This window comes from Prionailurus viverrinus, chromosome C1, assembly GCF_022837055.1.
Source record: "Prionailurus viverrinus isolate Anna chromosome C1, UM_Priviv_1.0, whole genome shotgun sequence".
Lineage (NCBI taxonomy): Eukaryota > Metazoa > Chordata > Mammalia > Carnivora > Felidae > Prionailurus > Prionailurus viverrinus.
This window is the reverse complement of record NC_062568.1, coordinates 213,614,848-213,636,316: the sequence shown is the minus strand read 5'-3', so window position 1 is coordinate 213,636,316 and position 21,469 is coordinate 213,614,848. Positions and strand designations below refer to the sequence as shown.

Here is a 21,469-nt window from a genome sequence, read left to right as displayed (position 1 = left end):
CGAAGGTGCTTCTGGGAGACGGAACAGCAGGTGCAAAGGCCCTGAGGCAAGAGGCAGTAAAGTGACCAGGTATTGGAGGGGATGATGTTGGTGGGAGACGAAGACAGAAAAGAATGGGGTCCCAGATCCTGGAGGGCCTGGAGGGCCTATGGTCTTTTCCTGAGAACAGTGGGAATCCTGGGGGTTTTGAACACCAGCTAGGTGGACATGGACTGACTTATGTTTTAAGGAAACTGGAGGCTGCTGCAAAAATTCCTGCACAGAGGATGTGGCTTGGACCAGGTGGTAGCAGTGGAGGTGATGGGCTGTGGTAGGAATCTGCAACCACGTTGAAGGTCAGGCCTCCAGGGTTTGCAGATGGAGGGGTGCGGCTATAAGAGAGAAAGGAGGTCTTTGAGCTGAGCACCTGGAGAGATGGGGCCGGCACTGACTGGACGAGGAAGAGCGTGGCAGAGCGTGGGCGAGGGAGGTTTGCTGGAAATGAGAAGCGGGGCGGGGGAGCCTTTAAGAGACCAGGAGGAAGCAGCAGGGGAGAAGGCAGAGGGCAGCATCCTAGGGTAAGAGCTTCTCAGAGGGGCCAGACCATGTATTTAAAACACAGGAGGTGGTAAGGACACTGGGGGGTTTGGGGGGGGGGACCGGACGCTGAAGAGAAAGTGACAAGGGAGAAAGTGGAGGTGAGGGCTGCGGGCCTCCTGGAAGTTATGCTGTAGAGGGAAATGGGCAGGGGCAGGTGCCCCAACCTTTTGTTTTTCCAGAAGGGAGAGTTCGCAGCATCTTAGGTACGTGAGAGGTGAGCCTCCAACAGGTTTCTCTGAGTCCACGTCTAGGCAGAATATGGGGTCCATGACCATAAAGACTGTTCACCTGGTTGTCCACGCTCACCCGCGAGCAGGGTACCAAGAACGTGTCAGCGCGTGTCTGAGGAATGAGCCCGAGCAAGAGAAGCCCTTACAATGGTCCGAGTGGGGAGTGAAGGCTTGGGGGTCAGGGGTTGCCAGCGGGGGTGGGGGTGGGGTGGGGGAGGAAGGCAACAGGGGGGTGGCTCAGAGAGGAGGGGGTTTGGCAGGGGTGAGGGGACAGCAGACCTGAGTCTGGGGTGCCATCTGGTGCCCGGGTGAGTTTCTACAAACAGCAGATTTAAGCCCTGTGGATGCGACCGGTAAGGGATGGGGCCCGGGAGGCCGCCCCTGAGGGGCGTGGGCCGCGCCCAGCGCAGGCTCTCCGGAACAAACGCCACGGGGTTATTAAGACCTAGAGAGGTCGTGGATTCAGACATGAAGGTCATGGGCGACGTGGCCAAATGCAGTGTCCCTGTCCTGGGCGGAGGCGTGAGCTGGAACCGAGGGAATCGCCAGCTAGTGTAGACGAGACTCCTGGCAATAGGGTCACGGACCCGCAAGGGGAGGAGGGCAGCCGGGGCCGGGAGAGCCAGCCGAGCCGGACCCTCCCCGTGACGCTGGCCAGGGCCTCTGCTCCCGCCCCTCAAGTCACCGGCGGCTCCTTCCCACCGTCCCCTGGCCCAGCGGCTCTCGGACTCGCGCTCGCCTCCGAATTACCCGGGGCTTGTCCGCACAGACTGCAGGAGTTTCGATTCTGCGAGTCTGGGCGGGGGCACCCAAGACAGCTTGCGTTTCCAACAGGTCCCCGGGGCGCTGCAGCGCAGGGGGCCCCGCCTGGGCAGCGCGGCCCCTGGAGCCCACTTCGCGGAGGGGCCGGCGCTCGGGGCCCGCGGGGCGCCGCCTCCGGTTGCCGGGCAGAGCCGGGCCGCGCGCGCCTCCATTGGCCGCAGGTGGGCCGCGCCCCGCCCGACAGGTAGTCCGCCCCGCTCGGAGCCATTGGGTCGCGGCCGCCGGGACCCCCGGGGATTGGCCCAGGTGGCGGCCCCGCCTCGCCCTCATTGGCCGCAGGTGCCACCGCCCCCGCCCCGGGACCGCCCGTCCCGCCGATTGGCCGCCCGCCGGGCCTCGGGTCGGCCATGTTCCGACCCCCCCTCCTCCCCCCGCCCCGGGCCTGACGCCGGGACTCCGTGCGCACACCTCGCGCGCCCCCGCTGGCCGTGCCCCCGTCCCGCCCAGCCCGCCCCCCAAGTTCTGCGGAGTTGGCCGGACCCGCGCCCCGGGAACCCGGCGCCGCGCGCGCGCGCGCGCGCGCCCTTCCGCGTTCCACCGCGGGCCCCACCTGGCGCCCCGGCCGGCCGCTGGGTCCCCGCGCCATGGCCCGAGCGCCCGGGGCGCGGCGCTGACGGCGGCCGGGGAGCGCGCCATGCCCAGCAGGACCGGCCCCAAGATGGACGGGAGCGGCTGCCGAGTCCGCCTGAAGGCGCACTCCAGCGGGTGAGCGCGCGACGCCCGACGGCGGGGACCGGCCCGGACCGGGGGGCAGAGCCAGGCGCGGGGACCGGCCCGGACCGGGGGGCAGAGCCAGGCGCGGGGACAGGGGGGCAGAGCCAGGCGCGGGGACCGGCCCGCACCGCGCCCGCCGTCGGGGGCCGAGTCGCTGCGGCGCGGGAGGGAAGGGACGGCGAGGGCCCTCGGGGCGCAGGGGCGCCGGGGAGGTCCTGACGCGCCCTCGCCGAGAGGCAGCCGTGGACGGGGCGGGCGCTCCAAGCGCCCTTGGACGTCGCTCGCGGGAAAGGTCGCGGGGTCCTCTGGCGCCGAGGCTGGGGCGCTGCGGGCTCCGGCCGCGCGCGTCCCTCCTTCGCTCGCACTCGCCCCGAGGACTTTGCGGCGCGGGAGGCGGCCCCGGGCACCGCACTGACACATTCCCGCCTCAGCTGGTTGGACATCAAGGCCACAAACCTGTAAAGACTAAAGTTTTCGTCAAGTTGTGAAAACTCCTGGTTGAGTTGTAAGAATCAGGGTTTCCTAAACTTTCCCCAATTTAGCCGGCCGGAGTTCTAAGAAAAGTTTAACGACCCAGGTCCGGGTGCAGGACGCAGTTTAGGGGCAGTGAGCAGCCCGTGGTTGCGCGAATTGGGGCGTAGTGGGGGTTCCCGTAAGTCTCCGGGAGCGGTTCTGTCGGGACCGGATCTTTCGGACACCGATCAGCTCTGCGTCCGCGCGCGTCGCCCTGGGCTCCACCTGCTCGCTGTAAAACGGGGCGAACGGGCTCCTCACAGAGGTCAGAGGCCGGGAGCGGCGCCCGGTACGGCCCGGGTAGCGCCCCACACCCAGCAGCCGCGGGGCAGGACTGCGGGGAGGGGGGGGTGGGGGGGTGGGGGGGGGGGGACGGTGCCCAGAGGCCAGATCCTGCCTCTGGCCCCGGGCGCGCGCTGTAGACGAGGCTGGCGGGAGAGCTTCCTTGCATCCGTGTTGGTCTCCAGGGGCCCTGAAATCAGACCCGGCTGTCCGAGGGTCACCGGTACCGGCGCTGGGAGGGGAGCACATCGCTCGCCTGGCGCGTGAATTTGGCCGTCTTGGCCATAGTGGCTTGCCACGGGGGCATCTCAAAGGTTAGGGTTAGAGTTAGGGTGCATCGTCCCAGCTGAGGAGGGGCTTGCGGCTCTTGAGCTCGTGAGGGCACCTTGTTTGGGGTGCGGGGTCAGACCTCTCCTGTCCTTTCTGCTATCCTCAGCCGGGTTGCCTGGGAGCAGGGTATGTGTGGGACAGTTGGTGACAGGGCTCCAGGGAGGAATGATTTCTGGGGAAGGATGGCCAGTCCGCCTGAAGAGGTCCAGGAATCCTGTTTCTGGCCTGGAAGGGTGGTCTGCCCATTAAAACTCGTTCTGAGGCTGTAACATCCTGGCTTGCTGGTTAGTAAACTGTGGAAGGCCTGTCACAACACAGACGCCCTCTTCCCAGCCAGGAACTGTGGGATTGGTCGACAGCCACTTTGTGAAAACTCAGTGGATCCGCAGCGAAAGGAAGTCCATACCCCAGCAGCCTGGGTGGGTGGGGCCTGCCCCCCCCCCCCCCCCCCAGCCTGCCTCCAGGGTGGGGCACTGAGGGCAGGGATGGAGGCCCTCGAGGAGGGTCCTGGGCAAAGTTGACTGGAGCTCTTGGGGGTTCTGGACTGAGCCACCACTGCCCCCACCCTGCCCCTGACTTTGGCCCCTGGAGAGCGCTTTGGTTACCGCCAGTAATGTGACCTGTTCAGTCTTTCTCTGGGCTGATGTGGCCCTCTCGTTCCTCCCTTTCCCTACCTCAGCTCCCTCCCCTCCCCTCCCCTCCTCCCCTCCCCTCCCCTCTTCCTTTCCCTCCCCTCCTCCCCCACCTCTCCCCTCCCTGGCCTTCCCCCACCCTCTTCCCCTCTTCCTTTCTCCCTCTGTGGTGCTCCAGGCTGTGCAGACAGTTCCTGCCTAGCCCAGCTCCTCACCCCCACCCGCGCCTGCCCCGTGTGTCTCCCAGGGCACTTGGGAGGCATAGTCCTCAGAATGCAGCGAGGATGCATTCTGGAAAGCACCCACCAAGGTCAGCGCTCACTTATCCAAAAGGCAAGGGTCCAAGTGGAGCTCTGTCCCCAATGGGACTGTGCTGCCACCTTCCTGGCAGATTGTTTGGGGCAGAGGTCAGACACATCGAAGACGCCATTCTTAAAAATAGGGGGCCCCCAGCTTGGCCTTGGAAGATGTGCTGTGACTGGGGTGTCAGCAGGGTCCGGCAGCACCTGTGTCATGAGGAGATTTCCAGGTGATGTGGACCCGAGTCGGACGCTATGCTGGGTGGCCTCTCAGCGCCCGCTTTCCTGAGGTCACAGGAACACCCATGTGGGTCTTCCCTTTCTCCAGCTCAAGCCTGGGCTGCTGTCCCTGCCGTCAGCTTTGGGGGAAGGTCTGATGAAGCCCGTGGGCTTGAGCTGAACACACTGGGCACACCCCCCACCCCCTCCTTTGATGGGCAAATAACCTGGTCCCTGAGCAAGTCCTTGCCTGGCTCTTCCCGATGCCCCTGCCTCGTTCTTTCCCCCCAGTTAGGCAGGTCCCGGTGCAGAATAGATCTTTGTGTGCAAAGGCATTCATGGTAGTAATTAAAAAATAAAACTGGACAGTGGTTCTGTTGGGGGTCCTGTAATATTTTGTTTGGAAATTTTTCATTTAATCAACTCAGTTATTAATAAATCAATAGTATTTGATTTAAATGTGCTCCTTGGTGAAACGTGTGCATCCTCTGCCCCAGGGACATCCTGATCACCAGCCTAGACGCAGCGATGACCTTCGAGGAGCTCTGTGAGGAAGTGAGAGAGATGTGCAGTCTCCACCAGGGGCACCCGCTCACCCTCAAGTGGGTCGACAACGAAGGTAGCCCTTGGTCTGGCAACAGACCGTAAATCTCCACACGTGTGCTTGTGGGAAGTTAGGTCAGCCCTGCCTCAGGGAGGTTTAAAACTATGGAATTAAGCTGGTTAACAGCCAGCTTCCCTGGGGGGATGCTGGAAGTCATTTCCGGGAAGACGCTGCCTTCAGGGAAGCTTGGTTTGGGGGCTGGGAAGGGAGGAGAGCCCCCAGGGCAGCGGGGAGAGGGCTGCAGGGGTCTCGCTGCCCCGCCTGGGCCAGCCCTTGCCCTCCTCCCTGTTCTTCCTCTCTCGTGTTCTGGGTTTTCCAGTAGGTAATTTGGAAAGGTGAGCTCTCTTCTGATTTTCCTTTTCTCCGGGAAAGCAGGAGGGTGAGTAGCTAGGGCCCCGCGGTGCACACATCCGAGAAAGCTGGGGGGTGGGGGGCAGCTCCCGGGGTATGGGTTCTATGCATCTCTGTGTTCCTATCCAGGATGGGGGTAGGGAGTCTCTGCTTTCGTCCAGGACTGAGCCAAGAAGAATGTCCTTTATCTTGCCCAACCGAGAGTTAGCACGGTTTTGCTCTCCAGGTGGCCTTCTCGGGGCTCAGGGTGAACTCACTTCCCTTTGGGGGAATCCACCGGTTCTGATGTGGGGCCCTGGTCGGAGCTGATTCCTGGTCTGGCTGGTTCTTGGACTTCCCAGCTTTGCCGTGGCGGCTGGTCCCGAGCAGAGAGACGTGGCCTTTCCAGACTCAAGTTGGACCCCTTTGCCGTAGGCCTGCGGTGACCTCAGCGATGTCTCTTGCCCCGCCTAGGTGACCCCTGCACTGTGTCCTCCCAGATGGAGCTGGAGGAGGCCTTCCGCCTGGCCTGTCAGCACAGGGATGAAGGGCTCACCATTCACGGTTAGTGGCAGCTGGAGGGGTGGGGTGGTTCCACTGTGGTCTGGGGAGATGGGAGCCCAGCGTCCCCCAGACAGCCTGGGGGACTAGAGGCCACGTGGAGGATCATGGTTTAAAATGTTGGGATTCCAGAGAGAATTTAAGGATGCCGGATACAGTGCAGCTTGGTTTTTTTTTTCTCTTATGTTTTATTAACCCAAACAAAAACTGCTGTGGCTGATAGAAAAGCTCCTTCTCACTGGACACAGGAGCCTGGGTTCTGGTTGCTGGTCCTCATCGTCCCCATTCCCTGGAGGCCAGCATCTCTGGGCACATCAGAGGCCTGGGCTCGCTCACTGGCCTCCATCTGTCCCCGTCCCCAGCGAGGAGGGCGGGGGGAGCCCGGACGGTGCACAGCACCACTGTCTGGGGACAAGAACTTCCCTGTGCCTCTCTCCTGGCTCACCGCGTCCCTCAGCCCAGTAAGCTCAGAGCTGGGTTACACGTTGAGTCACGTAAATGTGAGCTGTTATCATTGCAGTATAGCCTCTGTAAATTTGGGGTGTCAGGCTGCCCCCCCAGCACTTTCGGGGTTCTGTAGGGTGTCTGAGCGTGGTTCTGGCAGCTGTGGCCGACCAGCCGCGTCTGCATTCCCTTCTAGGCGGGGCGAGCGGGCAGCGACCAGAGCTCAGGACCAGGGTTTCTGTGGGACCATCATTGTCCCTGCTACGGGGGTAGTGGGTGGGTACAGGATGGGTTGAGGCTCTTTATGGAAATGTGGTTTATAAACTGGAGGTCTCGCCCCGCCCACTTCCTGGCCGTAAACTCGCTTAAGTTGCTCCCGGGACGCTGTCGGCTAAGGTGCTTTAAAAAGCCACTTCTATTTTCTAGATTAAGGGAAGGGTTGTTGTTTCAGCTAGGGTTTAATACTTTGTAAGCTTCTGTTTTAATAATCTATTATGGAAGCCCACGGTATATTTTAAGATACTTCATTTTGATTCCACTTGAGTACAAAGTGGAACCTAACGTGCTTTCCAAAGTCCCTCTGTGAAGGAGGTGTGTGTCCTCCCCCGTCCGTGCTGGCTCACTGCTGCACACCGGCCGGCTTCCTTGGGCGGCTCTGTCTGAGTCCCCCGACGGCTTTCGCCCCAGAGTTTTCAGTGGACTTTGAATTCCCGTGAAAGGGGGTTTGACGTCGGTGTGGTTGGGCTTCCACGGTTGTGCCCTGTGAGCATCTCCTCAGAGGGGGCTTGTCAGCCACGTGGCCTTTGTGTGCGAAGCCCGACTCGGAGCAGGACCTTCCGCAAAGTGCGCCGAATGACAGACTGCTCTCTCTCCCTCTGTCCAGTGTTCCCCAGCATCCCCGAGCAGCCAGGCATGCCTTGTCCGGGAGAACACAGTGAGTACATTTTCCTGTGACTCGTGTTGTGTGTTCTGGCTCGAATTCGTGGCCCATCGTGTCGGGAATGTGGAGATGGGTGCCTTGTGTGGCCCGTGGCTTAGGAACATGTATCCTCCTGCGGCGACCGGGGGCAGAGCGCGTGGCTGATGCGGCCTCACGTGGTTGCCGTTGCCTTGTGCGTGGCTAGCGAGCGCTGCCCTCCCGGCGCTGGCCTGTCCATCGGTGCCATAAGGAAAAGTCCAGGAAAGCCCTGATCTCCCTGAGGAGATGCCCCAGCTGCTGCCACGCCCACACCTGGTCATTTGCCCCCTCCCCAGGCCATCTCCTCGGGGGGCTGTTGGTAGGGGATGGAGTCCCGGGAGCAGTGGGGCCGGAGGAGAGCTTCTGACCTCGTCCCAGGGGCCATCGGACCCCAAGCAGGCAGAGCACTTCCGTCCCGCCCTGTCCTTGAAGACAGGGCACTCATGTGGGGCGTAAATCACTCACCAGCCACCCAGACCCTCCCCGGGCCCGGTGCCCTGCCCTCTGTGTTGTGAGCACTGACCTCCGGGCCGGCCTGGGTGCCTGCGCGTTGGGCTCCCCTCAGCCCCTTCCCAACAGGGGGCCCAGGGGCAGGCTCTGGGTCAGCCTCTTGTCGGGTCCCTTGGTCTGTGCTGAGTTCCTGCGGCCCCCCGGACCCGGTGGAGGTATTGAGTGGGTTGTGTGCGTGAGCGTTGGGTTTAAAGCACTGGGGCTGAAGATAGACTCGGGGACCCTTCGTGTCGAGGAGAGAGTGGCTGGTGATTGGGGAGTGGCCTTGGGGCTTCCAGAGAGAACTGGGGACCCTGAAAGAGCAGCCAGCAAGGCTGTGGAATCCTGGCAGGAGTGGAGCAGGGTGGTCTGACGGGGCCAGAACTGCCGCGGGGCTGGCTGGATGCGCTGCCCTGGTGGGTGGGCGGGCGCTGGACGTGGGGGACGGTTTCGGGGAGAGCGGAAGAAGCTCTAGGGGCACGTTCCTTCATTCAGTCGTGCCTGTGCCTCTGCGCCCGGCGCTGCCAGGCTGGGTGCAGGCAGCAGGAGCCCCAGGACCTCCCAGCTGGGAGGCAGGCGACGGCCAGATAAACACCTAAACGCTCAGAGGGGGAGCAGAGGGCAGGGCGGGCCAGGTGAGCCTGCAGCTTGAGAGTTGGAGGCCAGGAAACGCACTGAGGAGGGGGTGGGAGATGGGCTGGCCCAGGAGCCGTGGAGGCCAGAGGGCCGACCTGCCAGCCGGGGGCGGGCCCTCCCGCAGGACCCCCCCCCCCCCCGCAGCGGGGCACCCAGCTGTCGATGGGAGTTGACCTGGCCTTGTGTGGGCTCAGCCTCTGGAGTGCAGGAGGGTGCGGGGTTTCTGCCCCCAGCACGGTAGATGTGGGAGTGCCGGGCAGTGGCTGTGTCTCTGTGCAGGAATGCAGAGAATGTAGGGAGCTTCTAGAAAGCACTGTCCTTGAGATGCTTCGAGGGTGGCTCTGGAGCTTTGATGACCACTCAGCCTTGCTGATCATACGGCCGGCACCTGGAGGCAGCAGCCGGTCCCAGGGAGGGGCTGAGGCCGGCTGACAGGTGCTGTCTCCCCCTGCGCACGGATCCCGGCCGCACACATCCACATCCCTGCACCGGGCACACAGGACAAGGGCTGCCTCACCCTGCTGGCCAGGAGTGTGTGAGCAGAGCGCCTTCCTCACGCGGGTCCCCTGGGCTCTGGGCTCTTTGAGTGTTGGACTTCTCCCCAATATTTTGCTCTTTTGGCTTGATTTTAATGCCAAGAAAAAATCCGTTCTGGTCACCGATGGCCACGGTGTGTGGTGAGATTTTGGTGCCCGTGTGGGCACTCACATCCAGTGTTATTGGTCAGCACGCCTGATGCCTGGGGAGCGAGAAGGGTCAGACAGGTTCCAGGTGAGTGGCGCCCCGGAGCTGTGTCGGGACCACGAGAGGAGGGCTGGACGGACTGATGGACGGACGGGCGGCAGAAGTGCAGTCCCGCGGTGGCACCTGGGCACGTCCAGCTGGAAGGGCCACCCTGCACCATCTGGCCTGTGTCCACTTTCAGCAAAACACCGTCCAGCACATTCTATTCAGGTTGTTAATCTGAACTTAGTCGTTTTTATAGAGTTTCACAAGATCGTGTAAAGTACACATAACATAAAATGCACCGTTTTGGCCACTGTGGAGTGAGTGACTCTGTGGCAGTTAGGACATCCAGTGTTGTGCCACCTCTCCCTCCCGCCCGTCGGTGGCCGCTCCCCATTCCCCGCTCCACCCAGCCCCCCACGGCCACGGCTTGTCGCTCCGGCTCTGGATTTACCTGCTTTGGACATTTCCTGTAAATGGAGTCATGGGAGGTGCACTTTGTCACTGACCTCTGTCCCTTAGCATGACATTTTCCACCTTCATCCCTGTTATGGTGCATGTCAAAACCACGTTGCTTCTTTTCCCGGTTTTTTACTGTGGTAAATTACAGCGTAAGACTTGCCGTCTTGACCATTTTTTTAAGTTTATTTATTTTGAGAGAGAGTGCATGGGTGTGAGCAGGGGAGGGACAAAGGGAGAGAGAGAATCCCAAGCAGACTCCACGCTGTCAGTACAGAGCCCGACGTGGGGCTCGATCCCATGAACCATGAGATCATGACCTGAACCGAAATCAGGAGTCGGATGCCCCCAGGTGCCCCTTGACCATTTCTAAGTGGCTGGTTCGTTGATATTAATCACATTCACCCTGTTACGCAACAGTCAGCACCATCCATCTCCCGGGCTCTGGACTCTGGATCTCAGCTCAGGTAGTGATTTCACGGTTCGTGAGTTCGAGCCCCACGTCTGGTTCTGCACTGACAGCAGGGAACCTGCTTGGGATTCTCTCTCTCTCTCCTTCTCTCTCTGCCCCTCCTCTGCTCGTGCTTATTCTCTCCCTCTTTTAAAATAAATACACAAACATTAAAAAAAAGAAAATTGAAGCTCTGTTCCCACCGGCACCTCCCCCAGCCCCTGGTGGCCACCCTGCCACTCTCCGTTCTATGACTTAGACTAGTCGAAGTACCTCACGTAAGTGGAGTCAAACAGGATTTGTCTTTTTGTGACTGGTTTATTTGACGTAGCAGAACGTCCTCAGGGTTCATCCACATAGCGTATGACCTGTAGCATCACAGGATTTCCTTGTGTTTCTAAGGCTGAATGATATTCCATCGTATCTATGGACCACATTTGGTTTATCAGCCACAGGTGGACACTGGGTCGCGTCCTTGCTTCAGCTCTTGTGAATCGTGCTGCTGTGAACACAGATGTACAAATATCTCTTAGATCTTGCTTTCAATTTTGGGGGGGGAGTGATATATACTCAGAAGTGGAGCTGCTGGGTCGTAAGGTGTTTCTGTTGCCACACTGGCTTCCACACTGTTCCCACCAGCTGTGCACAGGGTCCCAATTTCCCCACATCCTCACCAGCACTTACCAGTTTCCAATTCCTTTTTTTTTTTTTTTTTAATTTTAGTGAGTGAGCGAGTGGGGGAGAGGGGCAGAGGAAGAGAGAGAGAGAATCTTAAGCAGACTCCACACTCAGCACAGAGCCCCACACGGGGCTCCATCTCCCGACCCTGGGATCATAACCTGAGCCGAAACCAAGAGTCAGATGCTCAACCGACTGAGAAGCCCAGGTGCCCCTCTGTTTTCTGAAGCATCCCCATGGGTGTCAGGGGGCCTCTCGTAGTGCTGACCCGCATTTCCCTGAGGGTGAGTGACGCTGAGCATCTTTTCCTGGGCTTCTTGGCCACGCGGTGTGTTCTTTGGAGAATGTCCGTTTGTGTCCTTGGTCCGTTTTTGAGTGCGGTTGTTAATGTTTCTGCTGCTGGGTTTGGGGAGTCCTTTTAAATTCTGGGTTTTAATCCTTCATCAGCTGTATGGTTGCACATACTTTCTCCCACTCTGTGGGTCGTCTTTCCGCTCTGGATCGTGTCTCTTGATGCACAAAACTGTTAACTTTTCATGAAGTCCAGTTTGTCCGTTTTTGTTGTTTTTGCCTCTGGTTTTGGTATCCCATCCAAGAAACTGTCGACTACAATGTGGTCAAGTCTTATCCTACGTTTTCTTCTAAGAGTTTTACAATTTCAGGCGTTACATTGAGGTCTCTGAGGCATTTGGGGTTACTTTTCGTACATGGCGTGAGGTGTAGGGGTCCAGCTTCCTTCTTTGGCATGGGGACGTCCAGTGTTCCCAGTGCCTGTTTGTTGAAAAGACCAACCTCTCCCCATTGAACGGCCCTTCTCAAGAGTCACCTGACCGGCGTGGGAGGCTTGGCTTCTGGACTGTCTGTTCTCTTGGACGTCGAAAGTCTGTTTTTATGCCAACATCACGCCGTTTTGGTTACTGTAGCACGTCTTGAAATCGGGGAGTGTGAGGGCTCCGGCTTTGTTCCTTCGCAAGATGGTTTGGCTGTTCTGGGTCCCTGGAGATGATTTTTAGAATGAGGATTTCTGTTTCGGCAAAAACACGTCGTTGGGCTCTTGCTAGGGGTTGCATGGAATCTTTGGTTGGTTCGGGTGGTATTCACGCGACGCCGCCGCGAAGCCTTCCGGCCCGTACACGCGGATGTTTACTTTTGTTGTCTGTACTTTCAGCACGATGTTGTAGTTTTCAGCGTGCAAGTCTTTGACCTCCTTCGTGGGTTTAGTAAGTACTTTACTCTTCATGCTATTGTAAGATGGAAGCGTTTTCTGAATTTCTTTTTTCGGGCTGCTCCTTGCTTGTGTATAAAAATGCAGCTGATTCTGGTGTTGGCTTTGCATCCTGCTGTTTTGCCGAATTTGTGTATTAGTTCCGACGCCTTTTTTGTGGAATCGTTAGTGTTTTCTGTATCATCTGTGAACAGATCATTTTACTCTTCCCTCTCCAATGGATGTGCTTTTATTTATTCCTTTTTCTTGCCTGACTGCTCCCGTTAGAACTTCTAGTGTGTGGGAGAGGGGAGCAGGCATCCTTGCCTTGTTCCTGATCTTGGAGGAAATGCTTTCAGTCTTTGAGCACTCAGGGAGATGCTTGCGGGGATGTTCATATATGGCTCTTACCACGTCGAGGTGCGTACTTTCCTTTGTGGCCATAATGAGACTTGTATATGGTCTTTGTCCCCAGTTTCTGGCTGAGCTCCTGAGTCCCTCGGAATCTCCTGGGCAAGGCGAGTGTCTTTTGTCATTCTTTGTCATGGGAGTGTCATTCTTTAAGAGTACCTTTTGAACACATTAGAATTTATGATAATGAGGGGGTTTGGGGTGGGGCCTCTAGATAGCCTCAGGATGGGGCGGTGACCAGAAAGACCTAGTGACTAGAGCAGTTTATAGTCTTACCCCCTGACCTCTTGGGAGGAGAGAAGGGCTGGAGGTTGAATCCATCATGCCTCCGTAAAACCCCGTGAGGAGGGTGGGTGGGGGCGGTGTCTGGCGGTGACCCAGGGAGATGTGGGGACAGGGGCTTGTCTAGAGAGTGTGGAAGCCCCGCGCCCTTCCCCCACACCCTGCCCTGTGGATCTCTTCCGTCCGTCTGTTGCCGAGTTAATCCAGTCACTCCAGCAAATTAATCCCACCTGGGAGGGGTTGAGGGAATGCGTCATCTGTAGCCATTCGGTCGACAGCACTCAGTTGACAGCCTGGATTGGTGACTGGCCTCTGAAGTGGGGAGGAGGCGGTCTCGTAGACGAACCCTTCACCTGTGGGATCTGGTGCTGACTTCAGGTAGAGAGCATCCCAGAATTGAGTTCACTGCTTGGCGCTGGGGGGAGAAAACACGCGTGGTGCCTTCTGTTCCTTGTTTGCTGAGGATTTTGTTGTTGTTTTAAAGGTGAAGTCACTTGGGGGCCTGGGTGGCTCAGTCGGTTAAGCGCTTAAGCGTCTTGGTTTCAGCTCAGGTCATGATGTCACGGGTTCGTGAGTTCGTGCCCCGTGGGGGCTCTGTGCTGGCGGCATGGATCCTGCTTGGGATTCTCTCTCTCTCTCTCTCTCTCTCTCTCTCTCTCTGCCCCTACCCAGCTCATGCTGTCTCCGTCTCTCTCAAAAATAACTAAACTTAAAAAAATAAGTAAATAAAAGAAGTAATTTTTGTCAAGAGGATATGGAACTACGTTCCATGGAGTTGGGAACTCTAACATGCAGAAATTCAGCAGCTTCAGCCTGAGGTCTTCTAGCATCTCTAGGCCTAAATAAAAACTGCCTATTTAGATTGGAAACATTTATAGTGTCCATGTCTACAACGTGAATCTGTCTAAAACCAGACAACGCCAGACTTTCCAGGAGCTCCCATCCTAAGCCACCACGTCCAGTGACTAGAACTTTGCGTGAATCCAACAAAGACTGGAGAGATTTGGTGCTCGGCTGGAAATCAGGGTGTGTGAAGGGTCTGGATTGCTCTAGGGACTTCTTACATGGTTCCTGAGACCTTCCCAGTCCCCAGTGTCCCCACACCCACCATCGACAGCCATCTCTCAGCCAGCAGCTCCCCTGTTCTCCTCCTCTCCGCCTCCCCATCTGCCATATTGTTCTGTCCATTGTTTGTTGAGTATTTTTACCATGAAAGGATTTTTATCTTCATGAAATGCCCTTTCTTTGTCAGTGGAGCTGACCGTGTGGTTGTGTGGCTTTTCCCTCCATTCTGTTCATGAGTATCACACTGATTGGTCGTTCCCATGTGGAGCCATTGCTGCGTTCTGGGGCAAATCCCACGTGGTCACGCGCTATGGTGCTGAGTTCTGTTTCCTTTTGCATCAGTGATCGTAAGAATACTGGTCTGTAGTTTTCTCTTCCTGTAGTGTCTCTACCTGGCTTGGTATCGGGTTACGCCGGCCTCCTAGAATGAGTTCACAGATTTCCCTCCTCTTCAGCGTTTTGGAAAAGTTTGAGAAGGATAGATGTTCTTTAAATGTTCTGTAGAATTCACCAGTGAAGCTGTCTGGGCCAAGGCCTTCTTTGTCGGGAGATCTTTGATTATTGATTCAATCTCTTTACTGATTGTAGGTCTGTTTATATTTCCTATTTCTTTTTTTTTTTTTAATGTTTGTTTATTTTATAGAGAAATCCTTTTTAAAATTTTATTTATTCATTTATTTATAGAAGCCATGTTTTATTTTATTTTATTTTTTAATTATTTTAATGTTTATTCTTGAGAGAGGGAGAGAGAGAATGAGTGGGGGAGGGGCAGAGTGTGAGAGAGAGAGAGAGAGAGAGAGAGAGAGAGAGAGAGAATCTGAAGCAGGCTCCAGGCTCTGAGCTGTCAGCACAGAGTCTGATGCGGGGCTTGAACTCATGAGCCGTGAGATCGTGACCTGAGCCAAAGTTGGATGCTTAACCGACTGAGCCACCCAGGCGCCCCTTGAGAGATCCTTTTTTTTTTTTTTTTTTTAATGTTTCTTATTTATTTTTGAGAGACAGAAGACAGAGTATGAGTGGGGAGGGGCAGAGAGAGAGGGAGACACAGAATCAGAAGCAGGCTCCAGGCTCTGAGCTGTCAGCACAGAGCCTGACGCGGGGCTGGAACCCACGAACTGCGAGATTGTGACCTGAGCCAAAGTCGGACGCTCAACCGACTGAGCCACCCAGGAGCCCCAAAAGTTTGTCAGTTCTGTTGATCTTTTCAAAGAACCAACTCTTGTTTTCATTGATTTTTTTTTCCTATTGTTTCTGTATTTTCCATTTTGTTGATCTCTGCTCTAATCCTTGTTATTTCCTTCTTCCTGCTAGCTTCGGGTTAGTTCCATCTTCTTCCAGTTCCGTAAGTCGAGAATTTAGCTGGCTGGCGGGCGACCGTCCTTGGTTTCCGGTGTTGGTGTTGGCTCCACAGCGGCAGGGCCCCCCGCGCCCCGCGCCTCTGGTTTCGTCCGTCTCTAAGTTTGTTTTATTTCCCTTGTGATTTCTCTTTTGATCCATCCGCTGTCTCATTGGTGGACAGGGCGACTTTTCCAGATTTCCTTCTGTGATTTGCTTCTGACTCCGTCCTGCTGTGGTCGGAGAAGACACTTTGTGTGACGTTTATCTTTTAAAATCCATTGAGACTCGCGGCCTCACCTGTGGTGTCCCGGAGGATGTCGCCTGAGAACGTGGGTGCGGCTGTTGAGCGGAGCGTTGTGCGTGTCTGTGAGGTCGCCCTGGGTTGTTGTGTGAAGACCTCTGTGTCCTTATTACCTTCTGTCTGGATCTGGATCTCCCGCAGTGTGTTTATCCGTTCGCGTGCTGGTGGGCACTTGGCTGTTTCCCCGGCTGCTCTTTCTGGAGAGCCCTGCTGTACATTCTCCCGCGGGCTCCAGGCTTCGAAAGTCCCGAACGGGTAGCTTGGTTTTGGCCACACCGTACAGTTTGTACCTGCTGAGGCATCATCGGGGTGAACTGTCAGCAGGGTCCCCTGAGCGTCCTCCCTTTAGAGGAGGCCTGACTTCAGTCCAGCCCCGGGTCCCGTGCGAGCTGACCTCAGTTGCCTGAGGTTGCCTGTCGGGTGCAAGTGATGGGGTGAATGTGCTCTGGGGGTTCGGCTGCGAGGCCAGGCTCCCTGCCGTCAGCAACGAGGGCCCCGCAGGAGCCGAGTGACCCGGGAAGTCCCACCAAGTGGCAGCACGTTTCCGGGGCTTTCTGGGACGAGGCCTGTGGCACAATGAGGAATTAAGAATCCTGGCAGTTTGGGCGGCCGGGGCTCCGTGGGAGAGGTGAGCGGGCCACCCGTGGCCCTGAGGGGACCCGCAGTGAGGCAGGCCTGGGGTGGCCCTAGCAGTTTGTTGAGGCCCAGAAACAGTGTGGGACGCCCACCTGCTGTTCCAGGCCACCCGAGGCCGAGAGGAAGGTGGTGGCTGCACAGAGGGGCTCTGTGGCCTCGCGAGTGGCTGGGCCTCACTCCCCGTGCGCACCTCCTGTTCACAGCCACACCTGCCGGTTCTCATTCGGGCGGCTCTTCCCGGCACTGGTGTGCAAGGCAGACGTCGTCGCCCAAGCCGCTCCTCTGTGTCGTGCCTTTTTGTACCTCCGGTCACGCAGAAATGTTATTGTTGTGAGTTTTGCAGGTTCAAATCTGTTAATATTTTCCTTTCTGGCTACCCCAAAGGGCAGACTTTTGTTTTTTGCGTTTAGGTCTTTGATCCGTCTGGAACGTGCATGCGTCTCGAGTGGCCCCAGCTCTTGGGCCCGACATGCAGCACACCTGGCTCTGGTTTGTACCTGGGGCTCAGGGAACCTGGGCTTTTTTACCCGCAAGATGCAGCAACTGTCTCACTTGGGAGTGGGGGGGACGTTACTAATGCATCACACACGCCTGGGCCATGGCTCCCTGGAAGCAGACGGTCACTGTGACAAACAGCAGAGCAGTGCTCTTAACTGGGGGTGTCACCAGGTGAAGGGGGTGGGGCCGGCCCGGTGAGGGCGAGGGCGAGGGTGAGGGCAAGACAGTGGAGGCTGCGTGGGCTTGATGGTGGGCGGGGTCCGAGGTCCCTTCCTGGGAGGGGCCGCCCCTGTCTGACTCCCCAGCCCCAGGGCTGCTGCAGCCAAGGGCCACCAGCGCAGCACAGCGTTGCCCTGGCTGGGTCTGAGGCCTGAAGTCTGAGCAGGGGGCTCCAAGAGTCCGCCTGGTGGTGGGCGCTGCCTCTTCCCTCCAGCTCCTCCCCCGAGTGTCTGTGACTCCGCCTCTGTCTGTAAGACAACAGGAGTGATGGGATTGTATGTGCTCAGTAAGTGCTTATTCAGCATGTCCGTAGAGGACTGAGGCCCAGGTGGTGGACGTCAATGCCGTTAACAAGAGGGGCCCATCCCGACAGTGAGAAAGGCTCCCGGGGCCTCTGTGGTGTCCCAAGGGGGCTTCCTGGAGGAGGAGGAGTCTCACCTGACTTAGAGCTGGACTGGGCCCTGTAGACACGCTCCCTTCTTGGGCAGGGGCAGCAGAAGTGGCTTCTGGGCCTGAGCCTGGCCCCCGGGGCAAGGCCTCTGTGGTTGAAGGGAGGGTGTACCTGGGTCAGGACCCTGAGAGGTCAGACCCACCCCCCAGCGTGACCCTGTGGGTCTGGGGTTGGCCAGGGCGGTGATGTGAGCTTGCCTTTATCTGCCCTTCGTCTGCTGCCCTGTGGGCTGGGACGGGCCTCCTCACCTGTCGGGAGCCCCGGGCGTTTGGGAGCTTTTGAAGTCCTCCTCCTACCAGCTGCTGTGGGGCGGGTGGTGACAGGCCCGGCCCCAGGCCATTTCCACTTCCACTCCCGGGAAGGAAGGTTTCCACAGCCTGAGACTGAGATGTTAAAGGCGGGTGTCCTGACACAGGCTGACAAATGTTGCTGACCTGTGTGGGGGGACGCTGGGCTCACCTGGACACATCTGCCCAGAGGCTCAGAGGAACAGTGGCCCCAAAATAGGGGCTGGGTTGGGGCTGGTGGGGAAGAGCTGTGGTGACGGAAGGGGGTGGCAGAGAACCTCTTGCTGGGCCGTGGCAGGACCCCCGGGCCAGGCCCAGCCTCACTCCCCTGGCCCTGCTCTCTGGCTCCTGCCTGCCCCGCCCATGGCCCAGGGCACAGTCTGGCTAGAAGCTTCCCTGAGGCTGGACGGCTGCCTGGAAGCAGGGTTACGCAGGGAGGGGGACTTGGCTGGGCGTGACCCACACGGCCACACTGGCTGGAAGCCGGGTGTAGAGTCTGTGGTGTAAGAAGTGTGTTCGTGAGACCGGAGAAGGTGGTGGGTGTAACACGCGGGTGCTCACAGTGCTGCTGGTCCAACCCTCAGCTCCGAGGTGAGCCTGCTGTGTGGCTTCAGGCAGGTGGGCGTGCCTCCCTGGGCTTCCTTTCCCTGTAAAGGGGTCTGTACTAGTGACCACCTCGCGGGGCTGCGTGGGGGCTCCAGGAACGAGCTGAGTCTGCGGTGAGGCCAGCTTGCCCCCACCCCCAGCCCGCCCAGCTGGTCAGGCGTATGAGGGCCCTGCGGGCGGTTGTGGGTGCGTTTGGCCCTGCAGGAGGGTTGTCGGCAGTACTGGGAGGAGGGAAGAGCCCGGGGGTGAGGGGCTCTAGGTTGGACCAGTTGGTGGAGCAGGGACTTGGGGGCTGAAGCCCTCGGGCGCATAGTCCTTCTGGAATATGCCCATTCCCTGCTATTTATAGGTGTGTCTATTGTTTTCATAAAAATGGTGTTTCATTCACCTTTGTCTCAAATTACTTGCAACAAACTCAAAGCTAGTCATCCAACTAGTACCGGCTTCGGGCTTCTGTTAGATAGAATTAGCAGCCGGCCAGTTGAGCCTGGGTTTTCTGAGATCTTCGAAACTGGATGTTCTGGTCCGGATTGAAGTGTACGCTTGGCTGGAGGACAGGGGCTGTGCCCTAAAGCTCAAGGCTTTGCTTGCGGTGGACTTGGGCTACGTTGGGGTTTCCCGCTGAGCCATGTGTAGACGTGGTGGTTCGGTTACTTTACGACTTTGTAGTCTCAGCCAGGGGTCTGCACACTTTCTGGAAAGGCCAGGTAGTAATCAAGCGGTCTGTGCCCCAGCGCCTCAGCTGCCTTAGACAGATGAGCCACAGGGGCTGAAATTTCTCAAATGCGTGTTTTGTGTAAATTCCACGTTCTTGAGAAATTACAAGCCATTCTTAACTTGATGCTTGGAGCCCCGAGCCTGTGTCCCCCAGCCCTCGCTCCCTGTGGTGGAGATTCGGGGGCCCTGGGCCTCGGGGGGAGCCTCAGTGTTACCTTCATGGCTCGCGGTGTGTGAAATGCCTTGCCGTGGCCACTCAGCGGCAGGGTGATTGGAGCCCCCAAGTGACTTCAGCCCCCACTGTGAGCGACTGATGGGGCTGGAATTTGAACCCAGAGCTTTGGCCCTGAGTCTGTTCGTGTGCAGGAGCGAGCACAGATGTGGGAGCCCCGGCGCCTGCTTGTAAGTGGTGGGTGGGAGTGTTCGAACCAGGCGTGTGCAGGTCCCGGGCAAGGTGTGTTTTGGTGCTCGGTAGGGGAGAGGTGCCCCCTGAGCCCCCAGCCAGCCCCCAGCGTGAATCCCGGCCATGGAGGGTCATTGCAAGTCCAATGACTCCAGGCAGGCTGGACGAGCTCCCCGGCCTAGGCTGACAGTGTCTTTTTCCTGGGGTTTTTGGGAATTGGAGGGAATTGGGGGTGGGCTCCCCTGTAGCCACGATGGCCGGGACCGTGGCTTCTGTCCCCCTTCCCTTCTGGGGCCACGGCACCCAGGCCTCAGGACGCGTTCTGAGTCTCTGGACCCGGCCGGGCAGTGGGGGGGGGGAGGGGGGGGCGGGTCGCTCACACTCAAAAGGCCCCTGCTTTCCCGCACCCTGCCCGGGGGCCTGACCTGGGGGGGGGGCACAGCCGCCTAGGCCCTGTCCCCACGGACACTGCACTCCAAAGGCTCTGAGGCCGAGCTGCCCTCCTTGTGGCCGCTGCCCCGCGTCCTCTTTCAGGACCGTCCTAATGCAGAGATGCTTGTTTTCATGTGACGTCAGCTCCTCGGTATCCAGGCCGTGTTTTAGTTGGTGCCTCAGCTGCCGGCCCCAGCTTCCCAGGGGAGCCGGGTACCACCCGGCCTGGAGACACGAGGAGGCAGGGATGTGAGAGGCGGGGGACGGGCCGGCCAGCCTGCCTTTAAATACCTGCTCCTCGCCGTTGAGCGCACCCTGCCCGCGGTGGGCCCGGAGGGGAGCGGAGGGCAGCGCCGGCGCAGGGAGGGTTAGGAAGATGCCTCCCTTCACGCCCACCGCTCCGTAGAGCATAAAGAACCCTGTGCCGAGCAGTGGGGGGAAGAAAGCCCGGTGAGTAATGCACATCGCTTGTGCCTTTCTGTCCGGGGCCGCAGGCCCCGCGCGAGGCGGCGATGCTGCCCGGCTGCTGGGTCCCGGCCGGCGGCCTGGCCCGCAGCCTCGGCGCCGCACAGATGTTCCAGCCACGGGCGCCGGGGGCAGGGATGCGGCGGCCGGGCGGCCAGAGGCTCCTGTTTCCGAGCTGACAGGCCCCGGAGGAGCTGCCGACGCGGGGGGTGCCGGAAGGAAACGTATCCCCGGGAAGCGACGCGCGGCCTGTCAGCGCGGCCGGGCGGCCCCGGGAGATGAACGGCCTCGCGGTCCTCGGGGGGCTCTGGCCGCGGGGAGCGTGGCTGCGGCGGGGGGGGGGGGGGGGGGGGGGGGCTCGTCCGGGCGACTCCAGTCCGCCGTGACCGTGCGTGAGCGCCGCCGGCTGCTCCCTCCGCATCGCTGCGGGCGAGGGGTCCGCGGGGCCACCACCCCCGGCCGCGGCCAGCACCTGCCTCCCCGCACCGGGCCCCGCAGGGCTGCTCCCGCTGTGCGTGCCCCTGCCGGTCCCGGCCCCGTGTTCGCGTTGACGACAGCGTCGTGTCGGAGTCTGGGCGGCTCGGCCAGTGTTGACGTGCCCGGCTCGCTCCATTGGGGTCCTCGGGTGTCGGCGATGAGTGTGGGGCCAGCGTCCGGTTTTCCGTGCTGAGATGGTCGGAGGTAGACCCAGATGCGCCTAGGGGCCGCTCGGTTGCTGGTGGGGATGTGGGAACGGGGGTGATTTCTGACGTCCATTTTGCAAGGTGTTTTTGTAAAAAACAACAACAACAACAAAAAAACCCAGAAAACAACCACAGCAGGCAACCCCCCCCCCCTCCCTGGGGCTGGCGGGGAGCTGACGGCCTGGGGGGACGGGCTGCCGGGGTGGATGGGATGGCCCCTCGTGTGGATGGTGCCGGGGTGATGGGGAGGCCTCTGAGCAAGCCCACCCCTCCCCCAGGAGCAGGAGGGATCGTCTCTGTGCTGCCAGCCCGGGTCACAGGGGTGACTCGTTAGTTTTGGTCCTTGAATTAGGAAATTCAGGGTGTGCTGATGGGTGCGTGGGAGACGAGAGGGAGCAGGGGTGTCAGCTCACGTGTGTGCTTGCCAATGAGGAGAAATTAGCTGTGTCATAGTTTCTTGGGATGTCTGGGACATCTTGGCCTCTTTCCTTCCGTGTGGTCACGTGCTGCTAGTG

General features: G+C 59.1%; 1 protein-coding gene across 1 annotated transcript in view; it reads left to right on the top strand.

Annotated features, from left to right (window-relative positions):
* Positions 1–2,077: 2,077 nt before the first annotated feature.
* PRKCZ (protein kinase C zeta) overlaps positions 2,078–21,469 on the top strand; it is a 98,605-nt gene continuing 79,213 nt past the window's right edge. The window contains exons 1-4 of the mRNA XM_047871673.1: positions 2,078–2,336; positions 5,118–5,239; positions 6,029–6,118; positions 7,443–7,493. Coding sequence (XP_047727629.1) covers positions 2,266–2,336; positions 5,118–5,239; positions 6,029–6,118; positions 7,443–7,493 — 334 coding nt within the window. The 5' untranslated portion in view covers positions 2,078–2,265. The remainder of the gene's footprint in view (positions 2,337–5,117; positions 5,240–6,028; positions 6,119–7,442; positions 7,494–21,469) is intronic.